Source organism: Phyllopteryx taeniolatus, chromosome 15 (genome assembly GCF_024500385.1).
Source record: "Phyllopteryx taeniolatus isolate TA_2022b chromosome 15, UOR_Ptae_1.2, whole genome shotgun sequence".
Taxonomy (NCBI): Eukaryota; Metazoa; Chordata; class Actinopteri; order Syngnathiformes; family Syngnathidae; genus Phyllopteryx; species Phyllopteryx taeniolatus.
Window position 1 is genome coordinate 23,236,267 of NC_084516.1, and position 15,976 is coordinate 23,252,242.

Here is a 15,976-nt window from a genome sequence, read left to right on the forward strand (position 1 = left end):
AGTTGTATAATGTTGCTATCCAATGTGTCGATGAGTCTCCCAAGCCAAATTTGCGAAGTACTGCAAACAGGAATGACCAGTTAACGTTATCAAAACATTTCTCTGCATCAAGTGACACGATGAATGCTTTTAGATTTTTACACTGTGACATGCTTATTAAATTTGTTCATTTTGTGCACTAATAAAATACAGTAAGTACCTGTTTTGAACATAGGAAAAAAAACAGTTTATTTTTTAAGTTACAAAAGGTGAATGCGCGTAGGAACCATGCAGGGTTCATTACCTCCAACAAACCACTGAGATAAATGCACTGACATGTTAGCTCTGTTTGCTGAGCTGTAAATAAAGTGAATTAAAAAGTAATACAAGACTGCTTCTTGAGAATAACTTTATTTGTAGGACTGACTGGGACGAGGACATTGAAGTTTTATTAGTTTTATTATTGGACGTTTACATGCCCAAAGTGAAACCCCGACAAATGGGTGTTTGCTACACACCTCCAGATAAAAACGCATTTTATGAGAACCTGGAAAATGTACTGAATAGCTTGGTATGGGGAATTATTTTTTTGTATTTTGATGGGTGACTTTAAAACAGATGTATCCAACAAGTGCTGCGCCATGTATGGTGCTTTTAATAGGTTCAGCAAACTTTTTGACTTGAAATAGCTGATTAACGAACCCACTAGAGTAGATCAAAGGACCCAAACTATAATTGACTTTAAGAGTGTAACTTCTCAAAACAAGGTGTGATTGCATACGGGCTCAGTGACCTTTATGTCACATATTGGACGACGACGGTTCATAGGTATGTGTGTGTGTATGTGTGTGTGTAAGGGGTGTAATAATACACAAACATCTTGGTTTGATACGTACCTCAGTTTTGATGTCACGGTTCAGTTCATTTTTGGTACAGTATGGGAACAAAATGCAAAACCTAAATTTCCTTGTTGTGTATTTGTGTTTATTAATAAACCAAGACTGTTTGTAACGTTTTACAAAATATGCAAATAAAATGCGAATAGAATACAGTGGTACCTGGTAATAAATTAAGTAAAATATTCTGAAATAACAAATTATTTATAAAATAACATTTCAATAAATAAACAAAAGGATTATAAAAATAAATTCCTCACAGCTTGTTAACAATTTTTAACCAAACCTTTCAACAACTGCAGCACTAACAGTGGCAGCATGTAGTCCTGTGCGGTTTTACTCATCCTTCATATTTTGTGTCCACATTGTCTGCTTTAAGTGCAGATCTGCTGGCAGTTACAATGTCCCCAGCGGTTGAAAATACCCTCTCGCTAGGGACCGAGGTAACAGGTATGGCGAGGTAGTGCTTTGCTAACTTGGCACTTTGGGGATCTTTGGTCTTCCACCACAAAAACTGAGAAGTACATGGTCATTTCTTCACAGTATTCAAATTTTTTGAATTCCTGATTTTGTGGGTTTTATGAGCTGGAAGCCCAAATTATGTAAAAATAATCAAATAAATATTTGAAATTGTTTAAATTGTGGGCCCTGAATCTATAATCTATGAAATTTTAACTTTTTGAATGGAATTATGGAAATAAATATACTTTTCCATGATATTCAATTTTTTTTGGAAAGGGTCTATACATATATTTAAATATGAACTATATATACACATATACAGTACACACACACACACACAGACATATGTATATATATTTAAATATAAATATTTATATAGCGGCACGGTGGCCGACTGGTTAGAGCGTCAGCCTCACAGTTCTGAGGTGTGGGGTTCAATCCCCGTCCCCGCCTGTGTGGAGTTTGCATGTTCTCCCCGTGCCTGTGTGGGTTTTCTCCGGGCACTCCAGTTTCCTCCCACATCCCAAAAACATGCATTAATTGGAGACTCTAAATTGCCCATAGGAATGACTGTGAGTGCGAATGGTTGTTTGTTTGTATGTGCCCTGCGATTGGCTGGCAACCAGTTCAGGGTGTACCCCGCCTCCTGCCCGATGACAGCTGGGATAGGCTCCAGCACGCCCGCGACCCTAGTGAGGAGAAGCGGCTCAGAAAATGGATGGATGGATAAATTGCCCATAGGAATGACTGTGAGTGCGAATGGTTGTTTGTTTGTATGTGCCCTGCGATTGGCTGGCAACCAGTTCAGGGTGTGCCCCGCCTCCTGCCCGATGACAGCTGGGATAGGCTCCAGCACGCCCGCGACCCTAGTGAGGAGAAGCGGCTCAGAAAATGGATGGATGGATATTTATATATATACATACAGTGTATACTTACATATACATATATAAAGAAATACATACATACACACACACACACACACACACATATATATATATAAATATATATATATGGTGCATACACACACACAGTATATTGCACAGCTGTAGTCCAGGGTGTATGCTGCCTTTTGCCTGAAGTCAGCTGCTACAACTCCAGTTACCTGTGACCTCAATGAGGGTGCGGTATAGAAAATGGATGGATGGACATCATAACATATGAACTACAACAACCAAGATGATTTTTTTTAATTCTGAATATAATATTTACAATATTTCTCAAACAATGCCTTCTAAAATTATATCCTGTTTCCTTATCTAAAAATAGGAATCAACTGTGAAACTGAAATTGATGAGTGCGAACTGGATCCCTGCCACAATGGAGCCACCTGCCACGACGGCATTGGCATTTACTCATGTGAATGTCTATCTGGCTTTAAAGGCATCAATTGTGAAGCTGACATTGACGAGTGTGTAAGTGAGCCATGCATAAATGGAGCTACCTGTCGGGACATGGTCAACAGGTCAGGGAATCATCAATCTCCTTTGAATCATGTTGTGTTTCTCTTCTTTCCATTCTTTTGTTTCACTGTGAATTATGGAAGTGTATGTTTTGAAAATTAAACACAACTGGTATTTTAAGACAGGATCTACGATGCTAATCAACCCATACAAAGAAGTATAATGAAGATCTATTAACTTGGAGCCTTTCGTACATTACATGTTCCACCGTATTCTATCCTCATTCCCACTTCCTGTAACCACCTAAAGACATTGCTGATTTTCTGAACCAAAATTGAGAAGTTTTTTTTAATGATTTGTCTAGGTTTTTTGTCTAGTTTAGTACTTACACTGCCTATAAATCACTTACCACTTCTTTGCCACAAATACTCATGCCTTAAGCCCGCTGCACACAGAGTGAGATGGCTGAACCCGACTGAACTCTCACACAGTGTGCAAATACCTCTCAGTTTTTCCGCGACTCAAAATTTTAATCGTTGGTGCACGCCGTCGCAGCGTTGCAGATGTAACAGTCAACCAAAAATGCACATGGGCTTTCACTAGGCTTTATACGATCAAGACTTTTGGGGCCGATCACCGATCAGCAAGTTTAAAAAAACGATAACCGATCACTGATCTGATCTTAAGATGGAGCAATGTGTCTATTTAAACAACTTCATTTACTGTATATACTTGTGTATTTAATTGCTCCAAAAATTATATTTACAATAAATAATGTATCTTTGTTCATCTTTTATGCCAGTGAGGCATAGTGACAGACAGAACAAATGAATGGTCTTCTATTCGATGGCAGGAAGTACATACAGTAATTAATGTATCAACTTTTTGAAACAATTTTGTTTGTTGGTGTGCTGTGAGATTTTTCAATTGTAAAATATGTGCCTTGGCTCCATAAAGGTTGGAAATCACTGCTCAAGTCAGATCATGTATTCAAATCGGTCAGGTCAAACCAACATTACAACATGACAGAAATAATGGGTGTTAATTTACTGTAATTAAATTACTTTATTGTAATTAAATTACTTCACACACACCAAAATATTAGAGCATGATTCAACAGAACGCCGAACACCGTTCCGTTCAAGCGTTAGTGCTAGCACTAGCTTGCTAGACTACATACCGTTTTGTTGCCTGCTTGCGAGCCGTATTGTATTAAATGTGCGTGAACATACCTCAAGCAATCCTTGAATGAAAGTCCTCTCCTGAGCACCGGTGACCACCAACACACATTTTCCCCATTTTGTTTTTACAAACATATGGTGCGATCCATTATTGTTGTCGTCGCCGTGGTAACGAGTATCCAGGCGCATTTGAGTTGACAAGATGAAGCCCAGTGATTTAAAAACCGGATGCGATGATATCGGAATACAAGATTTTATTGCAGTAGTCTGACATAGTGCAATCGTGAAAGACCAAATTTGTCTTGATCTGGGCATTACGTGTTGTCTGTTTTAAAAATAATTTTATTTGTGGTCCGATATTTACAGTACTACGTCAAAAGACAGGCGACAAGGCTAAAAATAAACTAGCTTTTGGATTCGAATATACTGTACACGACGGCGACATGGAGTAAATGTCTTTTGCAGACCCGATCAATGACAGCGATCAGCCGATCAGCATAAAATGCAAATTATCGGCCGATACCGATCAGACCGGTGTAAAGTCTAGCTTTAGTAAATAGTAGTTTCCGTGTTTTAAAGCTTAAGCGAGACCCAGCCGGCCACCGTGTTCCAAGCTGTACAAAAACAGCACAGCGTATACATACAGTATATTGTGTTTTACAACAATATATACAGTGTCTGCTACCACTGCTTGGAAACATAGAAAAGCCTGTGAATATGATGCTACTGTTGGTGTGATAGCCGAGTACAGTACAGCTGATAACACGAGCTGCAGTAAATCGAACCTTTGCTCACCTCTCAGAACGTTTGTACAATCTCGCTCAATCAAGTGTTAGCTGGGAGGGGCAGGGGTGGAATTTCCAGCTGACTCTGAATCATGATATAGGTTTTGTTAAACTTAGTACACAGTAATCCCTCCTTTATCGCAGGGGTTACGTTCCAGACCATCCCCACAATAGACGAAATCTGAGAAGTAGCGACCACATTTATTATACTATTTATATATAATTTCAATTGCTTCATACACATAAATACTACCATATTCATTTGAGGGACAGGCAGGGGCATAGCACCAAATTCTAGATCTCCATACGTAAGCCTCCTGAAGGGCCCCCCAACTCCACACAGGGGCGTAGCACCAAATTCTCGACCCCCGTTCATAAGGCTCCTGAAGGGCTACCCACAGAGACTCACACACAAACACACACACGCATACACACACACAGGTAGTCGCAGACAGTCTTAATTTGATTATAGCAAATTCATGCCAAAATGTGTTTTGTACACACAAAGACAATCGGGCTGTTTTTGCTCCGATTCAGCCCCTTCCTGACCAAACATGTCAAACCCCAGATAATCTTTTGTCTTATCCAAGTCATAAAATTAAATTATCCTATATGATTGTCTTTAGGTGTGAGGCGTGTTGAGTGGATTTGTCCCGATTTTAGGGTCTGAAATCTGATTTCGTATTTTGCATAAAAGTGGGTTAAAATAAAATGTGGGTATACTTTTTGCCCCCCGGCTCAGCGCCTGTACATTGGGATTCACCCCGGTGGACGAGAGGGTAACCTCCCTCCGCCTTCGCGTGGGGGGATGGGTCCTGACTGTTGTTTGTGCCTATGCACCAAACAGCAGTTCAGAGTACCCACCCTTTTTGGAGTCCTTGGAGGGGGAGCTGGAAAGCGCTCCCGCTGGGGACTTGTTCTGCTGGGGGACTTCAATGCTCACGTGGGCAATGACAGTGAGACCTGGACGGGCGTGATTGGGAGGAATGCCCCCTCCCCCCGATCAAAACCCAAGTGGTGTCCTGTTATTAGACTTCTGTGCTCACCACGGATTCTCCATAACGAACACCAGGTTCAAGCATAAGGGTGTCCACACGTGCACTTGGAACCAGGACACCCTAGTTTGCAGTTCGATGAGCGACTTTGTGTTTGTGTTATCGGACATGCGCCTGCATGTCTTGGACACTTGGGTGGAGAGAGCGGCGGAGCTGTCAACTGATCACCACCGAGTGGTGAGTTGGCTCTGATGGTTGGAGAAGATGCCGGTCTGACTTGGCAGGCCCAAACGTATTGTGAGGGTCTGCTGGGAACATCTGGCAGAATCCCCTGTCAGAAGGAGCTTCAACTCCCACCTCCGGCAGAACTTCACCCACGTCTCGGGGGAGGTGGAGGACATTGAGTCCGAGTGGACCATGTTCCTCGCTTCCATTGCCGAGGTGGCTGACCAGAGCGGTGGCCGTAAGGTAGTTGGTTCCTGTCGTGGCGGCAATCCCCGAACCCGTTGGTGGACACCAGCGGTGTGGGATGCTGTCAAGCTGAAGAACGAGTCCTTTCGGGTCTTTTTGGCTTGTGGGACCCCTGAGGCAGCTGATGAGTACCGGCTGGCCAAGCAGAATGCAGCTTTGGTGGTTGCTGAGGCAAAAAGTCGGATGTGGGAGGAGTTTGGTGAGGCCATGGAGAACATTTCCGAATGGCTTTGAGGAAATTCTGGTCCATCATCCGGCGTCTCAGGAGGGGGAAGCAGTGCACCATCAACACTGCGTATAATGGGGATGGGGCACTGCTGACCTTGACTCGGGACGTTGTGAGTTTGTGGGGAGAATACTTCGAAGACCTCCTCAATTCCACCGACACGCCTTCCCATGAGGATGCAGAGTCTCTGTTCTCTGAGGCGGGCTCTCCTATCTCTGGGGTTGAGGTCACCGGGGTGGTTTAAAAGCTCCTCTGTGGCAAGGCCCCGGGGGTGGATGAGATTTGCCCGAAGTTCCTAAAGGCTCTGGATGTTGTGGGGCTGTACTGGTTGACATGCCTCTGCAACATTGCCTGGACATTGGGGACAGTGCCTCTGGATTGGCAGACTGGGTTGGTGGTCCCACTTTTTAAAAAGGAGGACCAGAGGGTGTGTTCCAACTACAGGGGAAATACATTCCTCAGCCTTCCGGGTAAGGTCTATTCAGGGGTGCTGGAGAGGAGGGTCCGTCAGGAAGTCGAATCTCAGATTCAGGAGGATCAGTGTGGTTTTCGTACTGGCTGTGGAACAGTGGACCAGCTCTATACCCTCGGCAGGGTCCTTGAGGGTGCATGGGAGTTCGCCCAACCAGTTTACATGTGTTTTGTGGACTTGGAGATGGCGTTCGACCGTGTCATTCGGGGAGTTCTGTGGGGGGTCATTTGGGAGTATGGGGTTCCAAACCCCCAGATAAGGGCTGTTTGGTGCCTGTACGACCATTGTCAGAGTTTGGTCCGCATTGCCGGTGGTAAGTCGGACTTGTTGAGGGTTGGACTCCACCAAGGCTGCCCTTTGTCATCGATTGTTCATAACTTTTATGACCAAAAGAACAAGATCCCGGATAAATCCATCCATCCATTTTCAGGGTCACGGGACGCTGGAGCCTATCCCAGCTGACTTCGGGCGAAAGGCAGACTACACCCTGAACTGGTCGCCAGTCAGTCGCAGGGCACATATAGACACGGACAACCATTCGCACTCACATTCACACCGTCACTGAGTGGGAACTGAACCCACGCTGCCCGCACCAAAGTCAGGCGAGTGTACCGCTACACCATCAGTGACCCGGATAAATCCATCCATCCATTTTCTGTACCGCTTATCTTCACTAGAGTTGCGGGCATGCTGGAGCCTATCCCAGCTATCTTTGGGCGAGAGGTGGGGTACACCCTGAACTGGTCGCCAGCCAATTGCAGGGCACATATAAACAAACAACCATTCACACTCACATTCACACCTAAGGGCAATTTAGAGTCTTCAATCAACCTATCATACATGTTTTTGGGATGTGGGAGGAAACCGGGGTACCCGGAGAAAACACACACAGGCACGGCGAGAACATGCAAACTCCACTCAGGCGGGACCGGGAGTTGAACCCCGGTCCTCAGAACTGTGAGGCAGATGTGCTAACCAGTCGCCCACCGTTCCGCCATCCCGGATACAAGCGGCCGAAATTAGTTTAGGGTAAGAAGCTCGGTCATCCGGGAGGAGCTCAGAGGAGAGCCGCTGCTCCTCCGCATTGAGAGGAGCCAGATGAGGTGGCTGGGGCATCTGATTAGGATGCCTCCCGGACACCTCCCTGGTGAGGTGTTCTGGGCACGTCCCACCGGGAGGACACCCCAGGGACAACCCAGGACACGCTGGAGAGACTATGTCTCTCGGCCCTATCCTGGGAACGCCTCGGGATCCCCTCTGAAGAGCTGGAGGAAGTGGCTGGGGATAGGGAAGTTTGGGCTTCCCTGGTAAGGTTGCATGCCCCCGCGACCCGACCTCGGATAAGCGTAGGAAAATGGATGGATGGATGGATGGACTAATGCTTACTTCATATTGATTCATTGTTTGTGTTTTCAGCTTTTTATGGCAAGCTACTGGGGGACAGTTATATTAACTGCTAATTTAAGTTTCTAGTTTGCATTTACTGTGAATATGTACTGTATGTCCTCAATAGCCATAGCTAGTAGATTTATTTGGTCTTCTTTTTTAGTTTCAATCAGTCAATCTGCGTGATGTCAAGATCTGGGGTCAGTCTAAGCATAATCAAGGATTAGGAAAATCTTTCATCTAATGAAACAATCATGCAATCTTCTTAATAGACTGAATTTACCCGCTTTGCCTCTTGCAGCTGTAGATGTAATAATTATTTTTTCAGTAGGGTATCCTTGTCGTCAAGAGCCTGACTTGTTTTCAGTTCATCAGAAGTGTCTAAGCATAATCTAGAAATGTAAGTGCCGAGCAGGGAAAAACGGCCGCCACCGAACCTCTCGTCCACGGAGTAGACCCGTTCATGGCATGCACAACTTATCGGCCCCACGGAGTAGACAGCTGATGAACTGAAAACAAGTCCTCCTCGTCCACGCCCTCGCTGATTGCCTGGCGTGGCGGTCCCAATTGGTAATGAGAGGTTCGGTGGCAGAGAAAAATGGCCTGGAATTCCGTGTTCCATATTTCAGGAGAAAAGTAAACTTCATATAAAATACCACATTTGCACGTGAAAACCACAGTTCTGTGAAGATGAACACCAGTGCAATTACTTGAAAAGACTGAATATTGCAAATTTTCAGTCAACAGCTTCAGTTCAAATGAGATTGGTTTGGTGGAACCCTTTTATTTTATTTTATTTTATTTTATTTTGCCACAACTTATATGTATTTTATGTATACATTTACAAGGCAAGGGGGATAACTGCACTTTTATTCTGAAAGGTTCCCACTTAGTTTGTATAGTGAGATGAGTGAGTTGAGGTTTTCAAGATTTCCAGATAGATGTGGAAAATTAATCTATATTTAAAATGATTTCTAAATAATTCATTTTATAAGAGATACATAGTTTAGTTTAGTGTATTTATTTATTTATAAATAAAAGGTACATACAGTTTATAGAGCCACTGTGTAAGTTGCACCTGTAAATGAAAACAATGACTGAAATTGCACTTGTTTTTTATGATGTATATTTCAGATTGCTCATATGATTTGAAACAAGATTTGTAACAACATAATAACCAAAAAATGTGAATATTATAGTTAGTAGTTGTAATTGTTTGCACCAAAAAAAGAGAGAAAAAAAAGGGGAAAAAATCTAATTGTCGTTATTTATAGCTTATTAGGCCACAGATATAATGGTCTGGCCCACTTTAGATAAAATTGGGGTGAATGTGGCCCGCAAACTAAAATGAGTTTGACATCCCTGGTGTACTATACTGTATGTGGTGCCCAAAAATATGGAAAAATTGCAATTTTTTTCACGATTATCCAGTTCAGTCTCTTTCAGCTCTGTCGCTCAGCGTGCGGCGGGCCTAAAAGGCACAGGAGGATGTCTCGTAGTATGCCAATTTTGCAGGATCACTCTATGACCTGAGTTCTCCTTGCCCAAAGGGTTCTGAAAACAATTTCTCATTACTCCCCACAGTTTCAGTATCTTTTAGAGTTAATGCAATTGTTTTCACGTTTTATCTTCAACTGTAAAAATATTGTTAATTTGTTCCAGCTATGAATGTGACTGCAGTGACACTGGATTTGAAGGAGACCACTGTGAAATGGACGTCGCTGAGTGTGTGTCTCATCCCTGTCAACATGGTGCCACATGTCTGGAGGGAGTGAAACAATATACTTGTATCTGCTGGCCAGGTACCTTAACTGAATGTCAAACACCAACGATTTCTGCATTAACATACTAATGGGCAGTGGCATTATGCCCTACTGTGCACGTACATCTGAGTTGTTCTTTCTTAAGTGTTCTTGTGTGCTCTGGAAATACACTGTGACGGGCTCAAATTTTATTTGAGAAGGGAATAATTCAAATGGCAACAATAACAATAATAATCATTTACCGCTATCAATCAATTAGTGTAGCAAGTTAACAGCTATTGGTAGATTATAGCTTTACCAGCCAACTTTTAAGTTGTAAGGTACGTGGTATTACAGAAAATGAGTATTTATTGCGAAGAGGACGAATACTGTATGATGCACTTATTGACCTCAAATGTTTTGTAATAAGGAACAAATTATCTAATCAATTTACTTAGCAGAGTGTTTGCATAGGTGTGTTTATTACAAAATGTTCAGCAATAGCATTTAATCCCAGATGTGTGTATCCTGTGTGTGTTGAGATCTAAGTCTTGAGATATGCGGGAGCTGATATTAGGCAGTGTGACGCTTGCGTAAAGAGTCCTGTATCAGTTCTTGTAATACTTTTTCTATTCGTGTGCATGTTGTGTTGTCCAAGACTATTAAACCATTGCTTAGTTTACAATAACACCAGTCGGTGTTCCTCTCGCTCGCATGTGGACGTGAGGCCTTTCAAGAATATGCCACTTGACAGATGCCCACTTTTACCCCTGTTTAGGAGGATCCCAACCTCTAGCCACAACGCATGTCGCACTAGTGGGATCAGTAGTTCAAGTTGGTGTGAAGATTAATCTGGTGTGTAGTTGATCCAGGGAAAAAATTCTAAAAATCATACGGAACCAATCCCAACTTTTAAGTTGTAAGGTACGTGGTATTACAGAAAATGAGTATTTATTGCGAAGAGGACGAATACTGTATGATGCACTTATTGACCTCAAATGTTTTGTATAAGGAACAAATTATCTAATCAATTTACTTAGCAGAGTGTTTGCATAGGTGTGTTTATTACAAAATGTTCAGCAATAGCGTTTAATCCCAGATGTGTGTATCCTGTGTGTGTTGAGATCTAAGTCTTGAGATATGCGGGAGCTGATATTAGGCAGTGTGACGCTTGCGTAAAGAGTCCTGTATCAGTTCTTGTAATACTTTTTCTATTCGTGTGCATGTTGTGTTGTCCAAGACTATTAAACCATTGCTTAGTTTACAATAACACCAGTCGGTGTTCCTCTCGCTCGCATGTGGACGTGAGGCCTTTCAAGAATATGCCACTTGACAGATGCCCACTTTTACCCCTGTTTAGGAGGATCCCAACCTCTAGCCACAACGCATGTCGCACTAGTGGGATCAGTAGTTCAAGTTGGTGTGAAGATTAATCTGGTGTGTAGTTGATCCAGGGAAAAAATTCTAAAAATCATACGGAACCAATCCCAACCAAGTCACTGAAGTAAAGTGGTGGAAAAGGTGGGAATTAGTGGATGATCAATATAATAACAATAATTCTGTTTGAATGCTGTAAAACCCTGTACAAGGAAGAGAACATTCTCAGATATTAAAGTTGTGGTGAGGTGATGATCCAGAGTGGTCTAACTGGCAACAGCAGAGTCAAAGTGCAAGCTTGTTTCCTCTGTGTTGTTATGGGCAGGTAACATCTTGAAACTTAAATTTGCACAGCCTTTTTATCATAGAAAATAGCTTGTCAACCATTAACTGCTAGCGCTAACTAGCTAGATTTTTATGATATTTTTTTATGCTGTTGTGGAGGGATTTTTTTCCCTGTGTACAAACTACAAGCCTTTCAAAACACACGGTCTTGTTAGTTTGGCAAAAAATAAACGGCGATATCTGTCAACTGAAGGGCGCGTGTCGAGGCACTACTTAACACTGTTTATTGCAACTCCAAATGACAAAATATGAGCAGTTGCTGTCTCTTACACGCGGCAAAACTCTTCCCATCTACATCAGATGTACCCAATAGATTCCCAACATTCTAATCACATGGTAAGTTACCATACATTACTAATATGTGATAGTCTGATACTAATTATATTACTACTAATAATATACTTTTCAAGATGTTATTATAACAAATAATAATTGCATCAAGTCACTGATAGTGTAGAGGTACACTTGCCTGACTTTGGTGCAGGCAGCGTGGGTTCAGTTCCCACTCAGTGACGGTGTGAATGCGAGTGTGAATGGTTGTCCGTGTCTATATGTGCCCTGTGATTGACTGGCGACCAGTTCAGGGTGTAGTCCGCCTTTCGCCCGAAGTCAGCTGGGATAGGCTCCCGCGACCCTAACCAGGATAAGCGGTGTTGAAAATGGATGGATGGATGGATGGATAATTGCATCCTTCACACTGCCCCATTTCAGAAAACTACCGAAGAGAATACACAAAACCCACACAAACAATTATAATTTTACATTTGTCACCCATTTTCATAGTCAGGATAATGGATTAACATTTCCTACTGTGACACCTCTAATTAAACATACAGTACAATGTATCACTACAGGTCCAGCCTTTCCACTGGCCTGCAGACTCTACCCGACCTAGTCACAGTCAAACCTGTCGGTGACGATTGCTGTACCTAGTCTCGAGTCTCATCACAGACCATAGCTGGGTCTGTTGGAGGCTGCGCTCTTGCTTTCCCGTGCGCCACAGTCTCGAGGTGAAGGACCTTTAGATGTCTCCGGTTTCTCAGTTTCACCCCTCCCGACAGGAAGTGACGCATGTAGGAGAGAGGAGTGGTACTTTCCTGCTGCACCTCCGCTCGACCAGTCCATTGTTTTTCAGTCTAGTTTCATCTTGACCCAGCTGCCAGGCTGCAGCACAGGAAGCTCCCATACCCCATCTCTGCGGTTAAGTGGTAAGTCTGTCGGTCTTTCTCCTCAGCATCCTTGTGTCTGATGACAGACAGGTCAGGCCACCCAGGCCTCAAGTTACAGTCCAGAGTTAGTAGTGTTGTGCGAATCCGCCGGCCCATCAAAAGGTCAGCTGCCATTGTGGGTAGTTCTGTAGCTTAGAAGAGCTAGCAATGGATCATTTTGCCAAAAGATTCTCTTTGTGGACTACACAGCCCATCCTGCTTGTCCGTTTCCGGATGGGTGGCGCGGGCTTTAAGTGAGATGTTCAAAGTCGTATTCCTGACTGAACCTTCTGAAGGTCTCATGCGAATTCCGGTCCATTGTCTAAGCATATTGTATCGGGGGTTGCGAACCGAGCAAAAGTTGCCTTCAACTTTGTTACAACCTGATCTGCTGTTGTTACTGGTAGCTCAAGTATCTCCAGGTACCGGGAGTAGTAATCGGAAACTACTTGATAGTTCTTCCTTTTGTGTTTGCACAAGTCCATCCCTAATCTCTGCCAGGGTCTGTCTGGTACCGGGTTTCTTTCCTCTGTGCTTTTTTTGTTTACGCAACAAAACACACCTCTCAACTGTCTCCTTCAAGTCATCAGATAACCCCGGCCACTGATGCTTGCACACGTTCTCTACATTTGGAGAAGCTCTGGTGTCCCTCATTGATCCAGCCTAGTACTCTTCACTTTTGATGATATTATAGACTGTAGATGATAAAATCCCTAAATTCCTTGCAATTGTACATTGATCCAGCCTAGTATCTCTTCACGCATTGATGGTGGCATAACAATGCTACTTCCCATCATGACTTATCCATACTCTCTGAAAGCGCCACCCTGTAGCCATGATAGTCTCTTGCTTAGTTGCGAAGATGACTTGTATGATCCGGCTCATATGATCTCTCACCAGTCTCACCACGGCTTGTAGTGCAATGCCTGCCTGTGTGGCACTCCTGATCTCAGCCAGCTTTCTCCTGGATGTAGGTAGAGTTGCGAAGATGGCGTTCACATAGTACTGTAGATCAAAATCAGAATCATCTTTATTTGCCAAGTATGTCAAAAACACACAAGGAATTTGTTTCCGGTAGTTGGAGCTGCTCTAGTATGACAACAGACAGTCAATTGACGGAGAATACTTTGAAACATAAAAACACAGTCAGTTAGTAATAAAATATTACCAGTAATGTGGTAATGCCAGTTTGCTATTATTATTATTACTATTACTATTATTACTATTATCATTACTATTATTTTTTTTTGACAATTGTGCAAAATGATGCAGAGTCCTCTAGCAATTAGAGCAGTTTGAAATTACTAATAGAACAATAGTCTGGCGCAGTGACCATTGTGCAAATAGCGCAGAGACTTCAAGAAATTTATGCAGTTTAAAGTGACTAGTAGTGTGACAATCTGGGACAATGTCAATTGTGCAAATAGTGCAGATACTTATCAAGCATGAGTGGCCAGTATTGGTCAACAACAGATATGCAAGTAGTGCATGGTGGCGAGACTACTACAGTGGGTGCACGAGTAATGTATAATTGACCCGAGAGAGATGTGACTACAATCTCAAGACAAAATTGGCAGCATGTTACAATGGAATTGTAAGTTAACTGTTAAGAGGGAAGTTAATTGCAAGAGGGAAAAAAGTGTTGGAATGTCTGCTTGTTTTAGTTTGCACTTATGGATAGCGCCGACCTGACTGAGGGAAGGAGCTGGAAGAGGTGGTGACCAGGATGTGGAGGGTCCAAGAGGATTTTGCATGCGTCTGTGTTAGTTCTGGCAGCGTGCAAGTCCTCAAGGGTGGGTAGGGGGTACCGACAATCTTTTCAGCAGTATTGATTGTCAGTTGCAGTCGCCGTTTGTCCTACTTTGGAGCAGCACCAAACCAGACGGTGATGGATGAACACAGGACTGATTCGATGACTGCTGTGTAGAACTGCCTCAACAGCTCCTGTGGTAGGCCGTGCTTCCTCTGAAGCCACAGGAAGTACATCCTCTGCTCGGCCTCTTTGAGGATGTAGATGATGTTGATCTCCCATTTCAGGTCCTGAGAGATTGTAATTCCCAAGAACTTGAAGGTCTTGACAGTTAACACAGGGCAGTTGAACGGCGTGAGGGCCAGCTGTGGTGAAGGATGCCTCCTGAAGTCCACGATCATCTCTACAGTTTTGAGTTTGTTCGGCTCCAGGTTGTATCGGCCGCACCACAGCTCCAGCCGCTCCACTTCCTGTGTAAGTATTGTACTTAAACTACTATATCCCAACAACTAGTGAGAGGAAAGGCACCCCCTATTATCATACACAACCCAAATATATCACGATTCAATATATTACTATGAAACTATTTACAAAATCATGTAATGTGGAAACTGTAGAATTAAGGCTAAAAAGCCACTTGCAAACATAGAGATGACAACGAGTGACTGCAATTTGTGTCAAGACTTGAAAAATGTAAATACATTTTAAAAAGTCAGCTCTGTGATAAGTCATACAGCCTACTCAGATATCAAAGTTTTGACATATTCACTGGCCTTCTCCGCTGACACAAAATCCTTCACCACACCATTGTAGATAAGACGAAGGTGAGCCGGGTGAAAAAAACCATACCGAACACTGTCAATAGCACAAAGTTGGTCCAGAAAGACCGAGATGGCGAAGGCCCCCACTTTAACCTGTCGAAGCTCCCTGGCACGGCAGAGGATGTCAGCGCAGTGACTGTAATAGTGAAATCTGCACACAATTGTTCTCGGTCATTCGCCGGGCTTGGGCTTAGGTTGAACACTACGATGGAACTGGTCCAAAAGCAACTCCTTTTCAAGATTGAAAACCTCCTTTCGCATAGCACCCACAGCAGTCATAGAGCACGAGTCGGGGCCCTCCGGAACTCCCATTATTCTGATGTTATGCCGCGATCTGGACTCCAAATCTTCACATTTATTTTCAAGCTTGGCAACGATAGCAGTGAGGCACTCTATAGTATTCTTCATCTCCGCGATGTTAGCCGTACACCCTAACAGTGCTTGCTCCGCTGTGTTGCTAAGTGTCACTGCCCTTTGGAC

General features: G+C 43.3%; 1 protein-coding gene across 2 annotated transcripts in view; it reads left to right on the forward strand.

Annotated features, from left to right (window-relative positions):
* Positions 1–15,976, forward strand: part of crb2a (crumbs cell polarity complex component 2a) — a 149,087-nt gene that overhangs the window by 27,477 nt on the left and 105,634 nt on the right. For both annotated transcript variants that reach the window (XM_061799751.1, XM_061799752.1), the window contains exons 3-4: positions 2,604–2,799; positions 9,916–10,055. In XM_061799751.1, coding sequence (XP_061655735.1) covers positions 2,604–2,799; positions 9,916–10,055 — 336 coding nt within the window. The remainder of the gene's footprint in view (positions 1–2,603; positions 2,800–9,915; positions 10,056–15,976) is intronic.